This window comes from Scyliorhinus torazame, chromosome 15, assembly GCF_047496885.1.
Source record: "Scyliorhinus torazame isolate Kashiwa2021f chromosome 15, sScyTor2.1, whole genome shotgun sequence".
Lineage (NCBI taxonomy): Eukaryota > Metazoa > Chordata > Chondrichthyes > Carcharhiniformes > Scyliorhinidae > Scyliorhinus > Scyliorhinus torazame.
In genome coordinates this window covers 200609503-200635061 of record NC_092721.1, presented here as the reverse complement: position 1 = coordinate 200635061, position 25559 = coordinate 200609503, and the positions used below count along the sequence as shown (strand labels likewise).

General features: G+C 48.8%; 1 protein-coding gene across 2 annotated transcripts in view; it reads right to left on the bottom strand.

Moving 5' to 3' along the window:
• Window positions 1-437: 437 nt before the first annotated feature.
• LOC140392115 (kelch-like protein 24) overlaps window positions 438-25559 on the bottom strand; it is a 48345-nt gene continuing 23223 nt past the window's right edge. For both annotated transcript variants that reach the window (XM_072477428.1, XM_072477427.1), the window contains exons 5-7: window positions 25173-25361; window positions 8673-8861; window positions 438-5278 (exon numbers count right to left, since the gene is read on the bottom strand). In XM_072477428.1, coding sequence (XP_072333529.1) covers window positions 5090-5278; window positions 8673-8861; window positions 25173-25361 — 567 coding nt within the window. In that variant the 3' untranslated portion in view covers window positions 438-5089. The remainder of the gene's footprint in view (window positions 5279-8672; window positions 8862-25172; window positions 25362-25559) is intronic.

The window sequence follows — 25559 nt, the reverse complement described above, 5'->3', positions numbered from 1 at the left end:
TTCACGGCTCAAGTCATACAGATTTTTGATAGACAAGCGAGTCGAGGGTTATTGGGGACAGGCAGGAAGGTGCAGTTGGAACCAGTTCACCCATGTTCTTATTGAATGGCAGACAGGCTCGAGGGGCCGAATGGCCTCCTCCTGATCCTAAATCCTATCAACCTGTGGCTAGCTCCCTCAGGCCGACAAAAATGATTCCGTGGCACTGTTCGGAAGAGGAGCGGGGGAATTCCTCCGGCTCGTTATTTAGCACGTCGCTTAAAGAAAACAATTATCGCATGGCTGTGGGAGCTTGCTGTGCGCAGCAAGCCATGATTCCAACATGACATCCTTTTCAAAAGTACTTCATTGGTGACATCCTCAGGGCGCGAATGCGCTGCAGAAATTCAAAGCCTTTCTTTAAAATCGAGTTTTAAACAGAGACAACTCCACGCTGCTAAGTTTAAAATAACAGGAAGTTTATTTGTTTTTTTTGTGCTTTCAATTTAATATATTTTTTAAAAATCACAGTGTTTAAAGTCACACAGCGCCTGACAATTCACAGCTTCAGTAACAAGACAGTCTAATCTCTACACATCTACTCTTCATCCGCTATCAATATCTGAGGAACGGTTTTGATCAAGCTGGTAACTAGTTTACCGGCTCACATGTTTACTTGGCTCAGGCAGTAACGTGCTCCCCTCTCAGTCAAAAAGGTTGTGGGGTCAAGTTTCACTCCAGACACTTGAGCACATGAATCAAAGCTGGCTCTCCCAGTGCAGGACTGAGGAAGTGAGGATGTCATCTTTCAGGTTAAAGCCAGTTCCCCTCTGCCCCCTCAGTTGAATTGCCAAGGTACCTAATGGCACTTATTTGAAGGGAAGCTCATGAGTGTCCCCGGCGCGCTGTGGGCAATATTTATCCCCCAACTAACATTGTTTAAAACAAATGCACAGTGGATCTGCTCGGCATCACGTCGCTGTTTGTGGGATCTTGCTGTGCTTCTCCCACCTGGCCCCCAGGTGGGTGAACTGGCAGGGCTGGGGAGGAGGTGGCATGTGAGCCATTTAGGGGGCCTTCAGGTTCCCTGGATACTCCACCAAATTTAGGGGCTCGCTTTGCCCGCCCTGCCCCACCCCATTATCTGATAAGTCCACCGCGCTGAAATCAAAATTCAACGCACTCTCTTCAACCCAACCTCATTTCTCCCCGGGGACTGAAACCCGTGGAGCTCCTTCCCTCTGATCAACCGACTATTCACGTCCAGCGGCCTAACTACAGGCCTCATCCACTCAACTCCTTGAAATTATTCAGTTCAGTGGTGGATTATGGGTGGCAGGCACACTGCCATGACCTAACGGAAGAATGGGACAGCCTGGAGGGGCTGAATGGCCTCCTCCTGTTCCAATGGTGCCCCCTCCCGCACCCTTTGACTGCCTTTCCCAGCAAATCGAGAGCAGTGCGAACTCAACTGGGGAAGGCACTGGGACAAGGGTAACCGAGGGAGCAGAGCCCGGAATTCACCCTCAACAAAAAATACAGAGTTCGCATTACAGGGTTAGTGAGAAAGGAAATTTCAGAGGAACATTCACACAGTGTTCTACTCAACCACACGATTCACAGCTTTAAGAGATACACTTATGATCTAATTCTGCAATATATAGTATATTACTGAGGCAGGAGCCGGTTTGTTTAAGAGCCATTATCATCAACAGGGTGCATGTTAATTGTGCTGAGTAATCTCCGAATCCTTCACTCGGTTTTTTGGGGGCCGGGGTGGGCGGCAGGGATGGGATGGGAGGATGGGGGTGAGGGGACGGTTAGAGGTGAGGGCGATCAGGACCCGCCAATCTTTGGCACAGGATTTTAAATATAATATTGGGCGTCTGAAGTCGGTGTCAGGATCGTTGAATCGCGTGGGGCCTCAGTTTGCTCCTCCGGAGGAGGAAAAAGGCGCAGTTTGGGAGGGGAGGGGATTTATAGGTGAACGCTAACCTCCAACACTCAGCTGTTCACCCCGCCCCACTCGCACTCATGGCCGAGGCAGGGGGAAGAGAGTATATTTAACTGTGTGTGTAAATAAATAAGCATTGACTTTGAACTAACTGGTGTACCGACTCTTTGATCAGTATTCGGGTTTGAACCTTGTGGCGGTATCGAAAGATACCTGGCGACTCTAGAGCAAACGTAATTAAAATTAAGGAAGGCGACCATATTGACCGCCATATTCAGAGCCAACCAAAGAGAGCAACACATGCATCACCTTAAATATTCACTTCCTCCACCACCGCCGAACAGTGGCAGCTGTGTGTATGTGTACCATCTATGAGATGCACTGCAGGAACTCACCAAGGCTCCTTCCAGACCCATGACCACTATCATCCAGAAGGACAAGAGCTGATACCTGGGAACTCCACCAGCTGGAGGTTTCCCTCCAAGTCACTCACCATCCTTACTTGGAAATACATCGCTGTTCCTTCACTGTCGCTGGGGCAACATCCTGTGGAGCATCCTTCCCTAACAGCACTGTAGGTGTACCTACGCCACATGGACTGCAGCCGTTCAAGGCATCAGCTCACCACCACCTTCTGAAGGGCAACTAGGGATGGACAACAAATGCTAGCCTAACCAGCGACGCCCGCATCCCGTAAATGAATTTTGAAAAATCTGCTCTCCTTGTCCTTTTAGACGGTGGAAGTTGCAGCTTTGGAAAGCGCTGTCGAAGGAGCCTTGGGGACTTGCTGCAGTGCATCTTGAATGGTGCACACGGCTGCCACTGTGCATCGGTGGTGGAGGAAGTGAATATTTAAGGTGATGCATGGAGTGCCAATAAAGCGGGTTGCTTTCTCTTGGATGGTGTTGAGCGTCTTCAATAAGAGCTGAAATTCTCTCCTATTCCTGTCTCAGCCATGAGTGCGAGTGGGGCGGGGTGAACAGCTGAGTGTTGGGCGATATCATTCGCCTATAAATCCTTGAATGAATACAAAAATGAACAGGACAGGTCGGCAAACTCAGTCAAAGAGTTAGGATTTAAGGGATGTCTTAGAGGAGGAGAGGGAGGCAAAAAGATTTTCCAGAACTTGGAGCCTCAGCAGTTAAAGGGCCTCAGTTGGCAGCGGGACATCCAGGAGTTTTCCTGCCACGGAATTAATGGGGACAGAGGTTTGAAAGCAGCAGGGTTCCCACCTGCCACCTTCCTGCCCAATTAAATGCTGTCCTCCCACTGCCATCAAAACTGCCAGGGGACAAGGCATTAAATGCCCCCCTGTGGGACAGCACGAACGTGGTGGGTCAGTGGGAATATCTGGGAATCACCCAGTGTTTATTAATTGTAGTTAGAATAAAGGTTGAGTTGAAACATGGGCGTGCTGGGGTGTTGGTTCTTACAATGGCTATACCTTGTCCCCTGTTTCACCTTGGAGACCTTTGACTCCAATAGATAATCAGGAAGTGGAGCAGGCTGACTAGGCAAAAAGGGAAGTGAAGACAAACAGCAGATGTATCCTGAGGAAACAGTCTGAAATTAATTTTAGAATAACTTAGTCATCAGCAGATCTGTTCGAGAATGACAGAACTTCTGCCCTGTACATGGAGCAGGGCAGCTCCATGCACTGTAACCAATAGGAATGTGACAAAGGGGACTGGCGTGTTTGTTCAGAATGGGTTACTGGCTGTCTCAAGCCAAATCCATTAACTAGCTAGGACACCCTGACCAGAATCTTGTGCCGTTAACTGATGTCTCAGCCGTTGGTTGGAGAGCCTCATGTCACCTCTTTCCGGGAAGACGCACCGCAATTTATGCCAATCATACATTTGACAGGCCAACGGCAGCTTATCCCTCCTCCATGGGTCAGCGTCCATCAGTGGTGGACAGGGGGATCTCTATGGGTCAGTGTACAATAGTGATGGACAGGGGGATCTCTATGAGTCAGTGTACATCAGTGATGGACAGGGGATCTCTATGGGTCAGTGTACAATAGTGATGGACAGGGGGATCTCTATGGGTCAGTGTACAATAGTGATGGACAGGGGATCTCTATGGGTCAGTGTCCATCAGTGATGGACAGGGAATCTCTATGGGTCAGTGTACAATAGTGATGGACAGGGGATCTCTATGAGTCAGTGTACATCAGTGATGGACAGGGGATCTCTATGGGTCAGTGTACAATAGTGATGGACAGGGGATCTCTATGGGTCAGTGTACATCAGTGATGGACAGGGGGATCTCTATGGGTCAGTGTCCATCAGTGATGGACAGGGGGATCTCTATGGGTCAGTGTCCATCAGTGATGGACAGGGGATCTCTATGGGTCAGTGTACATCAGTGATGGACAGGGGGATCTCTATGGGTCAGTGTACATCAGTGATGGACAGGGGGATCTCTGTGGATCAGTGTACATCAGTGATGGACCAGGGGGATCTCTGTGGGTCAGTGTACATCAGTGATGGACAGGGGTTATCGATGGGTCAGTGTACATCAGTGATGGACCAGGGGGATCTCTATGGGTCAGTGTACATCAGTGCTGGACAGGGAATCTCTATGGGTCAGTGTACATCAGTGATGGACAGGGGATCTCTATGGGTCAGTGTACATCAGTGATGGACAGGGGGATCTCTATGGGTCAGTGTACAATAGTGATGGACAGGGGGATCTCTATGAGTCAGTGTACATCAGTGATGGACAGGGGATCTCTATGGGTCAGTGTCCAATAGTGATGGACAGGGGATCTCTATGGGTCAGTGTACATCAGTGATGGACAGGGGATCTCTATTGGTCAGTGTCCATCAGTGATGGGCCGGGTGGGGGGGTGGTGGGGGTGGGGGGTGGGGGGGGGGGGAGCAGTTTTCTCTATGGGTCAGTGTACAACCGTGATGGCCCAGAGGCTTCTATTTAATTCAGTGTCTATCAGTGACGGGCCAGGAGGTGGGGTTTGGGTCAGTATCTGACAGAGGTGACACGAGTTACTCATTCATATTACATTTTCCGTTTCTTGCCAAGCTGCCATATCCTTCAGATGCAACAGAAGGGGGAAAATATTAAGTGAAAGAATAATACATCCAACTTCAAGTGTCCAGCATATTAAAACAAAATCACCATCCAGCCCACTTGTTATCTTCTCATATGCTGGTGAATGGTGACGCAGCCATGGTAGCTGGCACACTGTGGCATGGTAGAAACATGGGTTAGCGTTGCCGAGGTGGGGTCGATGCAGAATACTCCATCTGTGCCTTCCGCCATGTTGTCCTTCCCGCCGAGGACGTAAATCATCCCATTGCAAACCGTCAGCCCACAGTTCTCCTGCGTCCCATAAATAAAAGTGGAGATAATTATTTATTCATTGTCTGTGACTTCCTGTACTTTCTGTCTTTACTCACAATATTTTGCCCCAGTACCCCATCTCTAAATGCTGCTGCTCTGGTATAGGTCCAGACCTGCCAGCTTGCCAGCCCAAACTGTGATTTGTCACGTACAAGCAGACAATTCAAATGCCAGGAGTTTGACTTTGGGGCATCAAACTATCTCCACCCACGGTCCACAACAATCAGGAGTGGGAATCCTGGCTGGTTTAAACAAAGAACAAAGAACAAAGAAAAGTACAGCACAGGAACAGGCCCTTCGGCCCTCCAAGCCTGCGCCGACCATGCTGCCTGTCTAAACTAAAATCTTCTACACTTCCGGGGTCCATATCCCTCTATTCCCATCCTAATCATGTATTTGTCAAGGTGCCCCTTAAATGTCACTATCGTCCCTGCTTCCACCACCTCCTCCGGCAGCGAGTTCCAGGCACCCACTACCCTCTGTGTAAAAAACTTGCCTCGTACATCTACTCTAAACCTTGCCCCTCGCACCTTAAACCTATACCCCCTAGTAATTGGCCCCTCTACCCTGGGGAAAAGCCTCTGACTATCCACTCTGTCTATGTCCCTCATAATTTTGTAGACCTCTATCAGGTCGCCCCCTCAACCCCCTTCGTTCCAGTGAGAACAAACCGAGTTTATTCAACCTCTCCTTATAGCTAATGCCCTCCATACCACGCAACATCCTGGTAAATCTCTTCTGCACCCTCTCTAAAGCCTCCACATCCTTCTGGTAGTCTGACGACCACAATTGAACACTGTACTCCAAGTGTGGCCTAATTAAGGTTCTATACACCTGCACCATGACTTGCCAATTTTTATACTCAAAACTTTTACTTTTATTGCTCCTTTATTTTCCCCTCCTAGCAGCTGGCCAGCACAGTAGCACAGTGGTTAGCACAATTGCTTCACAGCTCCGGGATTCCAGGTTCGATACCTGGCTTGGGTCACTGTCTGTGCGGAGTCTGCACGTTCTCCCCGTGTATGCGTGGGTTTCCTCTGGGTGCTCCAGTTTCCTCCCACAGTCCAAAGATGTGCAGGTTAGGTGGATTGGCCGTGTTAAATTGCCCGGAGTGTCCAAAATTGCCCTTAGTGTTGAGTGGGGTTACTGTGTTATGGGGATAGGCTGGAGGTGTGGGCTTGGGTAGGGCGCTCTTTCCAAGAGCCGGTGCAGAATCGATGGGCCAAATGGCCTCCTTCTGCATTGTTGATTCTATGATGACAAAGTCGATTGTAACTTTACCCGTGTCATAATCTTGGCCGAGACCATGTGACTATCTACACTAGACCTTCCAGGACTCTACGGGGACAATGCTTTGGACAGTGCTTAATTTGTGTTCCTTGACATTCAAGCTTTGAAACTATAGGATATACCACAGCAGGGTTTCTGGACTTCCAATAACCCTTGACATGGAACATGTCTATCAACCTCTTAACGATCATTGCCCATGTCGCCTGACTATGTCCAGATAGGAATTGACACTGGAATGTACATGATCCAGGTCATGCCAGGCAAGAGTGAACTTATCGCAATTGCACAACTTGTCCAGGTAGGCGCTTTGCTCCATCCGTTGGGCTATTACTATCAGTCTTCAGCTCAAAACAGTTTTGCATTATGGCTTGAGGCGATACTGGCCAAGGATCTTGCTATGTTCTCTGGCGGTGGAATTCTTCGTTCCCGCCACTATCAATGGGAAACCTGTTGCTGAGGGTGCACTGCCGGTGGCACCAGTGAATCCCACCTCTGGAGAATTCCGGCCCAGGCCTACACCTGTAGGTTTTCATAGAATTTACAGTGCAGAAGGAGGCCATTCGGCCCATCGAGTCTGCACCGGCTCTTGGAAAGAGCACCCTACCCAAGCCCACACCACCCTATCCCCATAACCCAGTAACCCCACTCAACCAACACTAAGGGCAATTTTGGACACTAAGGGCAATTTAGGATGGCCAATCCACCTAACCTGCACATCTTTGGACTGTGGGAGGAAACCGGAGCACCCGGAGGAAACCCACGCACACACGGGGAGAACGTGCAGACTCCGCACAGACAGTGACCCAGCCGGGAATCGAACCTGGGACCCTGGAGCTGTGAAGCAATTGCGCTAACCACTATGCTACCGTGCTGCCCTTAAGGACGGAAGATTTCCTTCCCTAAAGGACATTAGTGAAAAGTTTTTACAACACTGGTGTCACGGTCTCCCTTTGATTCCAGATTATTTTTTCATTGGATTCAAATTTCACTGTCTGCCGTGGTGGGATTTGAACCCAGGTCCCCAGAATATTACCCCGGGTCTATGGATTAGGAGTCCAGTGACAATGGCACTAGACCATTGCCTCCCCATTCAAGAGGGTCTCTGTAATTATATGTAACGACTTACAACATGCATGAGTGAGACCTCACATTTTCAGCTATTCCCTGTCTGGGCCTTGGAGGAAGAGTGGCATTGCAGGAAGATAACCTCGTCAACTGAAGGGTCCTTACACCATTAAATGCCAGCTCTAACTTTTAGTTTAATTCATATTTAAAGTGCAAATATAGCAACCTCAGGAAAGTCACAAGGATGCTGAGGGCAAGTTAGGGGCTGGTTTAGCACAGTGAGCTAAATCGCTGTAATACAGATTGTAATACAGAACAATGCCAGCAGCACGGTTCAATTCCCGTACCGGCCTCCCCGAACAGGCGCCGGAATGTGGCGACTAGGGGCTTTTCACAGTAACTTCATTGAAGCCTACTTGTGACAATAAGCGATTATTATTATTATTATTAAGTTAGTGTTCCACAAGGTGGCACGGTAGCACAGTGGTTAGCACATTTTCTTCACAGCTCCAAGGTCCCAGGTTCGATTCCCAGCTTGGGTCACTGTCTGTGCGGAATCTGCACATTCTCCCCGCGTCTGCGTGGGTTTCCTCCAGGTGCTCCGGTTTCCTCCCACAGTCCAAAGACGTGCTTGTTAGGTGGATTGCCCTCAGGTTGGATGCGATTACTGGTTTACGGGGATAGGGTGGAGGTGTGGCGAGCTCTTTCCAGGAGCCAGTGCAGACTGGATGGGCCGAATGGCCTCCTTCTGCACTGTAAAGTCTATGACATAGAAATCTTTCAGAAATTGGTGATGATTTGCAACTCATAACCTGTCGCTTCCTATTCATTCCAGAGCTATATCAGGCTAATAATGGTAAGGCCCATTAAACTCTGTTATTTATCCAGAAAATTCAATCCCAATGTTTATAGCCTAAAGATCTGAAGAGGTTCTGAAACTTCAACTAAACGGGTCAAAGCCTTCAGTGAAAGGAAATGCTGAACATTCAATGGCTTAGACCAGGTTCCGTGATCTTACCAGAGGTCCTGGAGTATTGTCCATCACTGTCCAGTTGTCCTTTATTGGGTCATATTTATACATACACTCCATGAGTCCACCCATCACATAAATTACGTCATTCAGGGTCACTCCATTGATGCAGCGTTGAGTAAAAGGTGTTGAGGATGTAAGTGTCCAATCATTTTTCACTGGATCATAACACTGGACCTGCAAAAGAGACATTTACTGTTATATACAAACATGTAAGACTAGTCATTAGAAATAGCTAGGGCCAGGGAGAGAAATCAAGGGTCCTGCTGATTCTCCTGTTTCTGGGTTGCTTATCCCAAACCTTTAACCCTCCCCCTCATATCCTTTGGGTACCCAGATTTGGGAACCGTAGTCATAATGTGGTTGAACCATTTTCTATAAGTTTAGCTAAACATCTGGACTTGTGCACTCAATGCCTCTATTAATAAATCCCATTGAAAGTTCAGGGCCAGGATTCTCCAAAAATGGGGCTATGTCCCCACACCCGCTGCAAAATGGGCACAAATCACTCCAGACTTTTTTTGAAAAGTCCGGAGTGATTCTCCGGAGTTTATGGGGATTGCAGAGTTCCGCCGTGCTCCCTGCAGCTGCTGCTGCCGATACGGGGACCTGCACGTGCGGGTCTGCGCGCGCGGCGGCCGTTTTCACGCCGGCCCCCGTGCAACATGGCAGAGCCCTACAGCGGGCCAGCGCGGAAGAAGATAGGCTCCCACCGGAATGCGCGCGCCCACCAATCGGTTGCCTCCGATCGCGGGCCTGGCCATCGTGGAGGCTTCCCCCGGAATCTCATCCCCCCCCGCCCCCTCACCAGGACGGCCCCTGCAGCCGCGTTGCCAAGCTGCCGCCGGGTAAAACCATACGGGAACCATGACGGCGGGACTCAGCGGGAAGTCGGACGGTCGATCGCGGAGAATCGCCGCGGGGGCCTCTTTCAACGGCCCCCGACCTGCACCACGTCGACCGCGTGCACACGGCTGGCGGGCGATTCGCCGGTCTGTGGAGAATCGCGTCCCGGCTTGGACCCGATCACGATCGCGCCGTGGGGGGTCAGAGAATCCCAGGTTTCAGTGAGATTCACTTTACAGGGTTGACTTTGTCAGATAACTGCGCACAATTTGGTCGTTCATGTTAAATGATCAACTCTCCTTCAAACCAGGTTCTAAGTGTTAAACAAGTCACAGCATGAAAATGACTCGAACCTCACAACCCCGAGGTTCACAATCTCAAGCACGATTGAGAATGTCTTGAATGAACAGTGACATATTCAGTTGACGCGATGACTCCTGGTTTCATTTCCAAGTTTAAAATTAAAAACTTCCATTAAATTAGCATCAACAAATCCACCTGCAATGTTTTGCTATTTCTATCCAAACAAGTGGGCTCTGTTAACAGAAACGTTGCAGCCAGAATACTCCGGCCATTGTGATTCTCTTCCCTCATTTCAAATTGAAACTTTTTAGCATTATAAATTGCACACTTTTGAATACCCAGCCTGGAGCGTATAACAGGAGAGCAAAGTGCTGAAGATGCTGGAAACCTGAAATAGTAACAGGAAATGCTGGAAATGTAGAGAGCGAAATAGAGTCAACGCTCCAGGTCCACGATCTGCGGTAGGTCTGATGAAGAGTCACTAGGCCCCAACCATCTTCCGCTGCTTCAGCAATCGCCTTCCTTCCATCATAAGAAGAGGGGATGTTTGCGGATGACTGCACGCTGTTCAGCGTCGTTTGCGATTCCTCAGATAATAAAGCAGCCCGTGTCCAAATCAGGAAGAACTCGTTAATATCCAGGCTTGGGCTGACAAGTGGCAAGTTACATTCGCGCCACACAAGTGCCAGGCAATGACCATCTCCTATAAGAGAGGATCTAACCACCGCCTCTTGATATTCAATGGCATTACCATCGCTGAATCCCCCACAATCAACATCCTGGGGGTTACCATTGATCAGAAACTGAACAGGGCGAGCCACATTAATACTGTGGCTACCAGAGCAGGTCAAATGCTAGGAATCCGATGATGAGTAACTCACCTCCTGAACCCCCAAAACCTGTTCACCATATACAGGGCACAAGTCAGGAGTGTGATGGAATGCTCTCCACTTGCCTGGATGAGCGCAGTTCCAACAACACTCAAGAAGCTCAACACCATCAAGGACAAAGCAGCCCGCTTGATTGCTCCCCCTTCCACAAACATTCACTCCCTCCACCACCAATGCACAGTGGCAGCCGCGTGTACCATCTACAAGGAGCACTGCAGAAATTCACCAAGTTTCCTTAGACAGGACCTTCCAAACCCACGACCACTGCCATCTAGAAGGACAAGAGCAGCAGATACCTGGGAACCCCACTCACCACCCTGACTTGGAAATATATCGCCGTTCCTTCACTGTCGCTGGGTCACAATCCCAGAACTCCCTCCCTAACAGCACAGTGGGTGTACTTACACCTCAAGGACTGCAGCAGTTCAAGAAGGCAATTCACCACCACCTTCAGAAGGCAAGTAGGATTGGGTAATAAATGCTGGCCTAACCAGCGACATACACATTCTGTAAAAAAAATGAATTTTGAAAATGTTTTTCTCTTAGCTGATGCTGCCAGACGTGCTGAGCATTTCCAACACTTCCTGTTTCTGCTGGAGCAAAAATAACCCCTTTTGCTAAGTCCCTAAAAAGCAATTAAACTTTGGTCAGCCTTTCAGTTCCCTTCAGCAGCAGCTGCTGCCTGAGATCTGGGTCTGGATTCTCCGCTCCCAGACGCCAAAATCGCATTCGGCGACGGGGCAGAGAATCTGTTTTGGCGCCAAAATCAGGAGCGGCACAGTTTTTCAATTCTCTGCCCCCTGAAAAGTGGCGTACTCTAGGAGTACACTGTGCCGATTATCCACCGCCTCAGGCCATTGCGGACTCAATCCGGGGCCGCCACAGTCGGGGGAGGGCCGATCGACGGGCGGGGGGGGGGGGGGAGGGTTCATTCGGGGCTGGGGCTCTGTTGGCGGGCAGTCTGGGTCGCGCGAGCGGACCGGCGGGGGGCACTACTTTGGCGGTCCAGGTCCGCGGGCTGAGTCCACCATGGAGCATGCGCGCCCTCTGACCGGGAAGTGCTGGGGGCCGTATCGGCAGCTAGAGCTGCGAGCTCTACGACAGCCGCCCGCTAGCCCCTTGCAAGACGGCTTTTGATGGCCGTTTTCCTGGCATAAAAGACCACCATTTTCACACCGGCATGGGGACTTGGTCTCCAAAATGGAGAATCCAGCCCCTGGTTTGGCGCAACATGACATTTTTTAAAAATCAGGTATAAAGAAAACAGAGATCTAGTCGAGTGAAAGAAAAGTCAAGGCAATAATAATGATCATTAAAAAGTGCAAAGCAGCAGAGCTAACTAATAAAACCTTTTTTGCCTTTTTGTTTCGGAAGCAAAGTTAGAGAGAGACCGACTCGGCCCAGGTCCTGGCCACCATGATCGGGAGATGTGACTGGAGGTGAGCTGAGGAGTTGGGTTTAACTAAAACAGACCTTGTGTTCATGTCTAGTGGAGAAGACCCCAAGTTGGCCTCAGGACCAGCATGTGTGCAGGAAGGGTCTCCAGCTGCAGATCCTGGAAGCCCGGGTTTCGGAGCTGGAGGGTCGGCCGGGGACACTGTGGAGCGGTTCTGGGGGAGATGGGACCTCTACAAGCTGGGCAACACACCTGGGCAAGACCCTTGAGGGGGGTACTTGCTAGAACGGTTGGGGAGGATTTAAACTAATATGGCAGGGGGATGGGAACCTATGTTTCAGAGCAGGAGGAATCAAGAACAAGAGAAAAACACTGCAAGGAGAATTTAAAAAGTAATAAGCCGAGAAATTAAGGGCCAGAATCAGAAGACATTGTAAGAAATAGTAGGGATGGCATAAGGAATGTTAAAAGGACTAGCCTTAAGATTTTGTACCTGAATGCTTGAAGCATTTAAAATAAAATGGATGAATTAGTTGTGCAGATGTAAAGGAATATGATATAGTTGGGATTACGGAGACATGGCTCCAAGGTGACCAAGGATGGGAACTAAACATTAAAAGCGATTCAGTTTTTAAGAAGGACAGACAGAAAGGAAAAGGTGGTGGAGCTGCATTGCTGATTAAAGAAAATATTGATACAATTTTGAGGAAAGATATTAGCAGAGGTGACGTGGAATCTGTATGGGTTGAGTTAAGAAAAAGCATGGGGCAAAAAAATATTCGTAGGCATAGTATACAGACCACCAAACTGCAGTGGTAATGTTGGGAATCGCATTAGACAGGAAATCAGCGATACATGTGATCAAGGAACATCTGTGATAATAGGTGTCTGTAATCTGCATATAGATTGGTGAGTCAATTAGTCACAGTACAATAGAGGAGGAACTTCTGGAATGCATATGGGATGGTTTTCTGGACCAATACTTTGAGGAACCAACTTGGGAACAGGCTACCTTGGACTGGTTGTTGGGGCAATGAGAAAGGATTAGAGGCAATCTAGTTGTGAGAGAATCCTTGGGCATGAGTGGCCACAATGTGATAGAATTCTTTATCATGGTGGATAGTGAGGTAGTTGATTCTATGACTAGGGTACGGAACCTCAATAAAGGTAACTACAATGGTATGAGGCATGAGCTGGCTATGATGGACTGGGGAACATTACTGAAAGGCAGGACAGTGGACAGGCAATGGCAGGAATGTATAGGTGAACCCCAAAAGTTGTTCATTCCTACTTGGTGCAAGAGTAGAAAGGGAACCATGGCCAAACCATTGCTAACAAGGGAAATTAGAGATAGTATTAGATTCAAAGAAGAGGCATACAGATTAGCAAGAAAAAGCAATAGAGCTGAGGATTGGGAACAGTTTAAAATTCAACAAAGGCAGACCAACGGATTAATTAAGAAGGGGAAAATACAATATGAAAGTAAGCTAGCGGGGAACATAAAAACTGACTGTAAAAGTTTCTGTCGATATGTTAAAAAAAAGATTGATAAAAGTGAATGTAGGCCTCTTTCAGTCAAAAGCGGGGGAACTCATAATAGGGAACAAAGAAATGGCTGAGGAACTAAATTGATACTTTGCTTCTGTCTTCACAAAGGAAGACATGAATAATGTACCGGAAGTTCTGAGAAACACAATTTGGAGTGAAGAGCTGATGGAAATGAGTATTAGTAGAGAAATCGTTTGGGGGAAATTAAAGGGATCGAAGGCGGATAAATCTCCAGGGCCTGATAATCCATATCCCAGAGGACTTAAGGAAGTAGCCCTAGAAATAGTACATCCATTGACAGTCATTTTCCAAAATTCATTGGACCCTGTAATGGTTCCTACAGATTGGAGGGTAGCTAATATAATCCCGCTGTTCAAAAAGGGAGGTAGAGAGAAAACAGGGAACAATAGACCAATGAGCCTAACATCGGTAGCAGGGAAGTTGCTCGAGTCCATTATCAAGGATTGCATAGCACAACATTTGGAAAGCTGCGGTGTAATCAGACAAAGTCAGCATGGATTTATGAAGGGGAAATCATGCTCGACAAATCTAGTGGAATTCTTTGAAGATGTAACTAGTAGAGTTGACCAGGGAGAACAGGTGGATGTGGTTTATTTAGGCTTTCAGAAGGTTTTCAACAAGGTCTCACATAGCAGATTACCGAATAAAGTTAAAGCGCATGGGATTGCGGGTAGTGTCTTGAGATGGATAGAAGTCCGGTTGGCAGACAAGAATCAAATTGTTGGACTAAATAGGTCTTTTTCCAATTGGCAAGCAGTGACAAGTGGAGTATTGCAGGGATCTGTGCTCGGACCCAACTTTTTACATGATATATTAATGATTTGGACAAGGGAACTAAATGCATTATCTCCAAATTTACAGCTGATACAAAGTTGGGTGGGAGGGTGAGCTGTGAGGAGGATACAGAGATGCTTCAGTGGGATTTGGACAGGCTGAGTGAATGGGCACATGCATGGCAGGTGCAGTATAATGTGGATAAATGTGAGGTTATCCGCTTCGGTAGCAAAAATAGGAAGGCGGATTATTATTTGAATGGGTGTAAATTGAGAGAGTTGGATACTCAGCGAGACCTTGGTGTCCTTGTGCATCAGTCGCTGAAAGTAAGTGCGCGGGTACAGCAGGCAGTAAAGGCGGCAAAATGGTATGTTGGTCATCATAGTGAGGGGATTTGAGTATAGAACTAGGGATGTTTTAGTACAATTATATAGGGCGTAGGGGAGGCCACACCTGGAGTATTGTGTGATGTTTGGTGTCCTTATCTGAGGAAGGATGTTCTTGCTATGGAGGGAGTGTGGCAAAGGTTTACCAGGCTGATTCCTGGGATGGCGGGACTGTCATATGAGGAGAGACTAAGTCAGTTAGGATCATGTTCATTGGGGTTTAGAAGAGTGAGAGGGGATCTCATAAAAACTTATAAAATTCTAACAGGATTAGACAGGGTAGATTGAGAAAGAATGTTCCTGATGGTGGGGGGAGTCCAGAACTAGGGGTCAAAGTTTGAGGATAAGGGGTAAACCTTTTAGGACTGAGGTGAGGAGAAATGTCTTCACCCAGAGAGTGGTGAATCTGTGGAATTCACTACCACAGAAAATAGTTGAGTCCAAAACGTTGTGTAATTTCAAGAAGGAATTAGGTATAGCTCTTGGGGCTAAAGGGATCAAGGGATATGGGGGGGGGGGGTGGAGAGCAGGATTAGGGCATTGAACGTGATAATTATCCATGATCATAATGAATGGTGGAGCAGGCTCGCTCGAAGGGCCGAATGGCCTCGTCCTGCTCCTGTTTTCTATGTATGTCTCCATATGAAAATGTGGGAGCTGGAAGTGGGTTGGCCAGGGTTTCCCTTCTCTCTGTACCCAGTGTGTGGATAGGTTTTTCAGGAGTGAAAAGGTTGGGGAGGGTGGGAGGGGTGCCCCGTCTGCGCACGCCATGTACTCGTGCTGTTCTCACTCTCTCAATCACTATCGAGAGGGGATTGAGGTCAGGAGGTGACATAGGAATTCAGAGACCTTAGAAGGACACATGCAGAAGAACAAATGCAGCCACCTGTGGAGGAAGTGAAGTCTGAGCCTGTATTGGAGGAAGAAAATGCTGAGGATCCTGATGTAAAATCTCCAACCTCCCCACCAGCCAGACGATCCAGCAGCCGTTCCAGCTGAGGATTCAAGATGTTCTCCTGGGCTTCAGGAAGGAGTAAGAATCTTCCCGCGGCCAATCGAGGAAACAGAAACACCGCGGCCAATCTGATACCCAAACAGGCATCAGTTATTTGTCGGGAACTTGCCTCATGATATTGATGAGATGTGTTACGGGCGAGGTGTTTTCAGAACCCCAAAATGTATCATGGAGTTCAACCAACCTCCCCCTTTAATGGATTGTTGCTTTTGAAGCACATGCTGTGGTTTTGCAATTATGGACACATGGATTTTTAAACACAAAACAATGTTTATTCCATGAACTCAACTTAACCTTTTAAATAAACATTGGATCACTTAACACCCCTTACTTCAAAGATAACCCCGAAAATAATACAACAGTAAATAATTCCGCAAAATGTTCCTTCAAACCTCCAAAAGACTTCACTTTAACAACAAACATGAGGTTACATTCAATATACTTATAGTCTTTGGATTTTCAGACACCACCAGACCAGCTCTGAGTTTTTCTTCTTGCAGCTCTTTGCAAAGCACACAAACACTCCCAGCTTTCTCCTCAAACTGGCTTCCTCCTTTTCAGCTGCTCTCAGCAAACCAGCCAGGCCCTTTTCAGCTTTCCTCTCAATCTCAAACTAAAACTAAACTGCAAAATGGCTGAGATAAAACCAAGCTCCACCCACACTCTGACATTACTGCATTTCTTAAAGGTACATTGCTTAAATATCCATTTCTTAAAGGCACTCTCACATGACAGATGGAACTGAACGAGTTTTTCACAGGGTATGCCAATGTGGTGGAACTTCGCATTAACACCCATACTAGTGAGCGGAGCAGGTTGGGAAGGGGCTGGCCCAGGGCCCACAAACCATCGCGCGAGGAGGAAGGTTGGGAAGGGCTGAAGAGATGAGACGCTCAGGGTTTCACCTTTTACAGGAAGCACAGGCCTTGCCCTGATCTATGATATGTATTTGCCCATTCCCAACTCGATGATAAACCATCCAAATCATTCCAAGAGCTTTCACAGCTTCTTAAAACTTTGATGGCAGACCCGGTGGAAGAGTTTGTGGGTTTCAGCAACTGCCCCGCTCCTCTTGTGCCCATGCCTGCACATTTGAATGCCTTCTTTCCCCAAATTCCTGCTGGACTGTCCTGTATTGATATTCCACTCAGCCTCTTGGTAGCTGTGCCTGCAGACTTGGGCTTCCAGGCCTCTTTCGGGCATGAAAAATACCTGCAGTAAATTCTGTGCCAAGCTAAATTGACATTGGGCACCAAGTAGAAGGACTTGCTGATACAGCCTGCACAAAACAAAACGATTGCAAGTTGAGGCTACGGCAAGTTCTCAGTGGTGATCAGACTTCCAGATCTCACTTCACCGCGGTTCGCTGCACCTGGCAGGAGGGGGTCTGAGTGAGGGCAGAGTCGAATTCCATTCCTGGCCAAAACTGGCCTCGAGCGGTGGGGGGGGGGGGTGGTGCGGTGATGAAGCAAACCCTCAGGATGCAGGTCTCAAAGACAAAAAGGTCGAAATGAGAATCCATGAGGTAAAAAAGGAATCTGGTGCATCCTACTCCTCGTCCAATACTAGCATAGGAGCAGGCCACTCGGCCCCTCGAGCCTGCTCCCGCCATTCAGTAAGATCATTGGCTGACCGGATTGTAACCTCAACGTCACATTGCTGCTGACCCCGCAATAACCTTTCACCCCCTTGCTAATCAACAATCGCTCTAGTTCTGCCTTAAGAATATTCAAAGGCCACCTTTTGAGGAAGACATTTCCAGAGACACACGGCCCTCCGAGACAAACATTTCTCCTCAACTCTGCCTTAAATGGGAGACTTATTTTTAAACAGTGACCCCTAGTTCTAGATTCTCCCACGGGGGGAAACGACCTCTCTACATCCATCCTGTCAAGACTCCTCAGGATTTTATATGTTTCCATCAAGTCACCTCTTACTCTTCGAAACTCTTCTGGATACAAATCTAACCTACCCAACCTTTCCTCACAACACAACCCACCCCATTCCTCATATTAGTCTGGTAAACCTCCTCGGAACTTCTTCCAATGCATTTACGTTCTTCCTTAAATAAAGAGGCTGATATTGGACGTGGTTCCTAACTGCGGCGCCACAACACACTGGTGTGCTGAGAGAAGGGTGTCGTGTCCACCTGCAATCCCACACGCGTGCCCTTGCATCAAACCGCCCGACAAGCCCCAACCGTCACTGCACGGCCCCGTCAACAGGGGACTCAGTCATGCCGGTTATTTCTCGGCCGTCCACAGAAATTTCCCTGAAAGTCGAAAGGGAATGACGGCTGCAGTTTGCGTTGTGAAGCTGAGGGGTTTTGTTGAGGCGCTAGTTTTGGCCAGAGGGGGGCGGGGGTAAGGGGGTAAGGTCGAGGTTGTTGGCTGTGCAGCCGGACCCGAGGTGGGGAAGGGGGGTTTAGGAGAGGGCCAAAGGCGGGGCCTTACCATGTGTTAGATCACTGGCTGCCACTAGAAAGTGATGTTGGGCGAGGCAGTAAAATTCTCAATGGAGAAAATACGCTCGATAAACAGCGACTGCCTCTCCGTTTCTGTTATTTTTACTACAAAGTACAACCTGGAAAACTACACAAGATAACTTTGCGACTTCTCATAGCCTCATTTCCCCTCTGCATAATATCAAATATAATAAACGTTGATTTTTTATGTTCTGTGCTGCCTGATGCAAGCTACGGCGTATAAGGTTTTAGGTGTGGGGCACTTAATTTCAAATATCTGCTGAACATTGCACTCTTAATCTACCTCCATGAAGCAACAGAGAACCCAGTTCACAATTAAGATAGTGGGCGGGATTCTCCACTCCCACGCCGAAGTGGCCGCGCCGTCGTGAACGCCGTCGAAGTTCACGACGGCGCGGAACGGCCCCGGTCCCGACCGATTCAGGCCCTGACAATGGGCCAGTATCGGGGCCCCGTCATCTACCCGCGCCAGGCCTTGTCGCCCGTGTAAAAGCGGCGCCGCAGAGATGACACGGCCAGCGCCGCATAACGGATGTCATCCGCGCATGCGCGGGTTGGCCGGCGCCAACCTGCGCATGCGTGGTTGCCGTCCTGTCCAAATCCACCCCGCAAGAAGATGGGGGACGGATCTTGCGGGGTCGCGGAAGGAAGGAGGTCCTCCTTCAGAGAGGACGGCCCGACAATCGGTGGGCACCGATCGCGGGCCACCCCACATTGCAGGTGAAGCCCGTTGCAGGATCCCCCCTCGCCCCCCCACAGGCCGCCCCCCCCTCCAGCGTTCACGCACCGCCCACGACTGCTGCGACCAGGTGTGGACGGCGCCGGGGGGAACCCGCCGTTTTGGCCTGGCCGCTCGGCCCATCCGGGCCTCAGAATCGCGGGGGTGCCGGAGAATCGCCATTTTGGGTGTTTCCGGCGATTCTCCGGCCTGCGGCCCGTGCAACTCAACCGGGCCATTCCCGCCGCTTGGGAGAATCGCGGGAGGGCGTCGGACCGGCGTCCCCGGAAATTTCGCCGGCCCAGGCGATTCTCCCAACCGGCGTGGGAGTGGAGAATCGCGCCCAGTGTGTGGTATAATGTTGACACTGTTGCTTCACAGCACTAGGGACCCGGGTTTGATTCCAGGCTTAGGGCACTGTCTGCGCGGAGTCTGCACATTCTCCCCATGTGTGCGTGGGTTTCCTCCGGATGCTCCGGTTTCCTCCCACAGTCCAAAGATGTGCAGGTTAGGTGGATTGGCCATGCGAAATTGCCTTTAGTGTCCAAAAAGCTGCACTGTAAATTCTATGATTCCGTGATTAGTATTAAGAGTGCTACATTTAGGCATCATAAATTGACAAATAGAAACGTTTCAATCTAATAATGACAATAAGACTTTATGTTCATATTACCCCCCATTGAAGTGCCCAAATTGTAAAGTATGTAGTTATTATCTAATATTAAATATATTGCTATCATTTAGCACACAGCAGGTGTCTGTAACAGAGCTACAGAGTGTAACACAAAGATATCAATGGAAACCATGTTTTGCTAAAGGGGAGCAAATAAATGATATGTATCTTGTTCAGGAGTATGAAATTAAATTCACATCTCACAATTACAAGCATGTACAGTGTGTTACATTAAATTTGGTGTTTCGATTTGACATTTAACTTGGTAAATGTCAGAAAGGTTGTTTTCATACAGAGCGACAAGATGTATTTCCTTGTTTTCTGGTTGGCACTGATTGTGTATCTTCATGCTTAATACCTCTTCACATTGTAACAGTAATTATTGTTGCACTGAATATAATGGGCTGGATTCTCCGATTCTGCAGCTACATCCGCAGGATCTGTCTGGTCTTATGACCAAAGAGTCGGCGGCGCCCCCGCACTGACCCTTCGTCCGGTGGGGGGCTAGCAGCCATGCCCTGCAAAGTCCCCGGCTTTACCGCAGAATGGCCGGGTCCGTGGCCACGCATGTGCATGATGGCAGCCTGCCACGGCTGTGCCGTGCAACAGGGCGCCGGCCGCGCGCGGACCCAGCCTGGCAAAAACTGCCCCCTGTAAAACCCCCCCTCTTGCCACCTCCGGACCACCCCCCGTCAGTTTCCCTAGCCCCGCCTAAGCCCCCCCCCCCGCCAGCGGAACAGCTCCCCCCGCCCCCGCCCCCGACTGTGGCGGTCCCTGAAAGTTGTGAGGACACGCGCCCCACGCCGTCAGGGACTCAGCCCGTTGGGGCGGAGCATCGGGGGAGGGCCTCACGTGAGGTCCGGAGGCTGACCTGACGGCGTGCAGCGCACTCCTTGTTTCTGCGGGGGCACGGCATCGGAGAAAGGGCACCGCCCCCGATTCCAGTGTCGATACGCATGCTCCGGCCGATCGGCCAACGCGATTTCAGCGTCGCTGATTGGAGAATTCAGCCCAAAGTGCTGACACCGATGCAGAATCTGTGGACTTTCACGATTGCAAAACTGGATCGATTCGACAACTGAGGAGGGGCTGGCACCGGCGCCACGTGCAACACAACCGATTCCAATGTGAAACGGCGCGGGATTCGCCGGGTCCATGATTGACACTCGGCAAGCTGACAAGCTGCAACCGCAGATACACATTGCATTCCCCACACACACTCAACCCAGCCAATAACAAGGCACTGGTTGTGCTGCAGTGTGCCCATACAGCTGATGTGTCGGCACCCCAGTGGCGTTGGGGGACATCTATATGACCCGTGTTCACAGTGGGCTGTTAGCGGCATGCGCAGCTGCATGACTGCCTTGCCGGCTGCTGCAATGGTGTTCCGTCCACTCCAACCCCACAGCCCACCTCCTGGCCGCCCCCGCGACTCTCCCCGAACTTGGCAGGAGCCCCGGCCAGCGGCTCAACTGTCAGCAAACCAAGGCGATGTTGGACACTTTCCGTACCCCCTTTCTCTCCATCAGCAGCCGCCACGCCGGTTTCAAGATTTTTGAAAGCACAAGTGAGCCGCGGCGCCGGGAACTCGGCCCATCGGAGGCGGAGCATTGCGGAGGCCCCGGAGAATATCGGATCGGGCCCGCTAATGATTTGCAAACGGTGTTTGCTGGACCACATTGTCACCGCTGTCGAGGTGACGGAGAATAGCGACTTGGCATCAAATCGGCACCTGCCGGCATTCTAGTATCAGATCCTATTCTCTGCCCAATCGCGTTTCGCAATTTCGCCGTCAGCCAATGGAAACTCCCACCCAATGGCTTTGAATTGAACAGAAGTTCAGTCCGAATGCTGATTTAAACTTGGCACACAGGATGAATGGTTGCGCAAAGAGGAGACACTTCATCTGTAGCAGATTGCTGAATCGTGGCGCACCCTTGTGTACGTTTGCCAACTGTCGGCTTACCACTACATTGTGGGTGTTAACGAACAAGCGATTCAGCTGAAAAAGTGTGAGTGCGCACATTGAAGTGCGCGGTGTTACTGAATAGGTCGCCAACCACTGTCGTACACAATCCTCCAGTTGTGGTTCCACCAGCGCCCCGTACAATTGAAGAATAACCTCCCCACTTTTGTAATGAATTCCCCTCACAGCAAACAATAACATTCTATTAACATTCCTAATTACTTGCCCTACCTGCGTACTAGCATTTTGTGATTCATGCACTAGGACACCCAGATCCCTCTGCATCTCAGAGCTCTGCAATATCTCACCAGTTAGATAACAATATTCTTCCTGCCAAAATGGACAATTTCACATTTTCCCACATTATACTCCAGTTGCCAGGTCCTGGCCGACTCACTGAATCTATCTACGGCTATTGTCGCCTCCTTATGTCCTCGTCACAACTTACTTTCCTATCCTTGTGATGTCAGCAAATTTAACAACCTACACTTCAATCCCCTCATCCAAGTCATTTATATAAATTGTGAACAGTGGAGGCCCCAGCACTGAGCCCTGTGACACACCACTCATCCTGTTCGGCCAGTTCTGTTTCCTGTTAACTAGCCAATCTTCTATCCATAGAAACAAAGAAAATAGGAGCAGGCGGAGGCCATTCTGGACCTTCCAGCTTGTTTCACCATTCTTTATGATCATGGCTGATCATCCACCTCAATAGCTCGATTCCCCCATGTGCTCAGAACCCTGTTGCCCCGTGCTAGCGATCATAGAGTGACTACAATGCAGAATGAGGCCTTTCGTCCCATCTGCACCGACCCAAGGGCACCCTACCGAGGCCCAAGCCCCCACCCTATCCCCGTAACCCCACCGAACATTTTGGACACTAAGGGGCAATTTAATCAGGCCAATCTGCATTATACTGCATCTGCCATGCATTTGCCCACTCACTCAGCTTGTCCAAATCACACTTAAGCATCTCTGCATCCTCCTCACAGCTCACCCTCCCATCCAGATTTGTGTCATCTTCCAATTTGGAGATATTACATTCAGTTCTCTCATTTAAATCATTAATATATATTATGAATCGCTGGGGTCCTAGCACTGATCCCTTCGGTACCCCACTAGTCTCTGCCTGCTAATTTGAAAAAGACCCATTTATTCCGACTCTTTGTTTCCCATCTGCCAGCCAGTTTTCTGTCCCCCTCAATGTACTAACCCCAGACCCGTGCTCTTTAATTTAAACGCCAATCTCTTACGTGGGACTTTGTCGAAAATCTTCTGAAAGTCCAAATATACCACAACCACTGGCTCCCCCTCATCAGCTCTACTTGTTGCATCCTCAAAGAATTCCGGTGGATTTGTCAAGGATGATTTCCCTTTCGTAAATCTATGCTGATTCTGTCCGATCCTGCCACTGTTTTCAACGGCTCTGCTATTAAATCTTTGCAATTGCATTCTAGAACTTTCCTCACTACCAACGTTAGGCTGACTGGTCTATAATTCCCTGTTTTTTTCTCTGCCGCCCTTTTTAAATAGTGGAGTTACATTAGCTACCTTCCAATCTGTAGGAACTGTTCCAGAGTCTATAGAATCTTGGAAGATGACCACCAATGGATCCACTATTTCTAGAGCCACTTCCTTAAGTACCCTGAGATATAGATTATCAGGCCCAGGGGATTTAACAGCCTTCAATCCCATCAATTTCCCCAACACCATTTCTCTACTAATCATAGGATCACTATAGTGCAGAATAAGGCCTTTCGGCCCATCTGCACTGACCCTCTGAAAGAGCACCCTACCCAGGCCCACACCCCCACCCCATTCCCGTAACGCAACTTAACCTTTTGGATACTACGGAGCAATTTATCATGACCAATCCACCTAACCTGCACATCTTTGGACTGTGGGAGGAAACCGGAGCACCCGGAGGAAACCCACGCACACACGGGGAGAAAGTGCAAACTCCACACAGTCACCCAAGGCTGGAATCGAACCCGGGTCCCTGGCGCTGTGACTGATTTCTTTCAGGTTCCCCCTCTCACTGTGTTCCCCAACATTTCTGGTACATTATTTGTGTCCCCCTTTGTAAAGACAGAACCAGAGTATGTATATAGTTGATCAGCCATTTCTTTGTTCCCCATTATAAATTCCCCTGTTTCAGACGGTAAGCGATATACATTTGTCTTCACCAATCCTTTTTCTCTACACATACCGATCGGAACTTTTACAGTCAGTTTTTATGATCCTCGCCAATATATTACGCCTACACCATGAGCTTTTATTTTCCGCAATAACATTTGATGTGGAACTTTATCAAATGCCTTCTGAAAATTTAAATACAGCACATCCCCACAGAAATGTGACCCCCTTCAATGAACTGCAATAAATTGGATAAGCCTGATTTCCTTTTCAAAAAACCATGTTGACTCTGCCTGATCACCATGAACTTTTCTCAGTATCCTGCTGTCTCCACCTGTCCTGCCACCTTCAATAATCCATACACATTTATACCCAGGTCGCTTTGCTTCTGAAGCCCTCAGGATTTTACCCCATATTTTATATTATCTCTCATTTTCTTCTTCCCAAAATGTATCACCTTACATTTGTCTGCATTGAACGTTATCTGCCATCTACCTGCCCACTCTACCAACCTGGTTTTGGTCAAAGGGGAATACGTCTTAGAAGACAAGAAAGAGGCAAAGAGGTTTCGGGCCTTGACAGCTGAAGGCAGGGCCATCGATGGTGGAGAGATTGCAGTTGGGGACAGCAAGAGAGCTGAATTGGAGGAACACGGAGGTCCCAGAGGGTCATGGGACTGGAGCAGGTTACAGAGATGGGCAGGAGTCAGGCTATGGAGCAATGCTAACAGACAAATTAGAATTTTAAAATTGAGTGGAACCAGTTAGCCAACATTGGCCAAGGAACGGGGGCCGAAGGGGGTGAAGGCAGAGGAATGGTTGGGTGGTGGGAAGAAAGACTTGCATTCCAATAGCACCTGACACAACTCAAGACATCGTAGCATGTAAACATGACTCAAAAGAGGGCGACTGAGTGGTGATGTACAATACTCCAAAATCTCTGGGGGAATCACAGAAACTGGACTGTCAAGTAAAATCCGTTAGAGGTTTGGAATTTCCATTGACGAAAGACTTGTCTGCATTGTCAAGTACATTGAAGTTTGAGAATGTGCAGTTCACTGGTGTTACGTTGGAAAGCCAATTTGTGCACAGCAAGATCCCACACATAACAATGCAATAATGGCTGGACGATTGTTTTTTTTTGTGACATTATTTGAGGGTATAATATTGGCAAGCACACCGGGGAGAACTCTTCTTTTCTTTGTGCAGTGGGAAGTTTTACATTCACCTGGGATGGTTTAACGTTTGGGGCGCCACTCAAGGCTATGGACACATATAGTGGCCGTAACCTTTATGCCTCCAAGAGAGAAAGTAGGGAGTCTCTTTCCTTACCTTGTTGGAGTTTAGTTGATTGCTTAGCGCCCCTCCTAGCACGTAGAGTTTGCTTAAGCAGGCGGCAACTGCTGCTGAACTCACGGCTTCCAATAAAGATGCAGTGTAGGACCAGCGGTTCAAGTACGGATTGTAGCACTCAACACTGGACATCCTGCTGAATCCGTTAAAACCACCCACAACATATAGCTAAAAAACAAGGAGATGTGTAATCAGTCAGTGCTTATCTGTCTCACCTCACTCTACCTCAAAGGTCTCAGGCATTATTTTAGAATTTGAGCTAAACTGCTACAGATGACCAGTTTCAGAAGGCTTCCGATTCAGTCGGGTCAATTATTTCAATGGTCATGTGTGACTAGCTATGCACAGCAACAAAGCAGTAGGCAC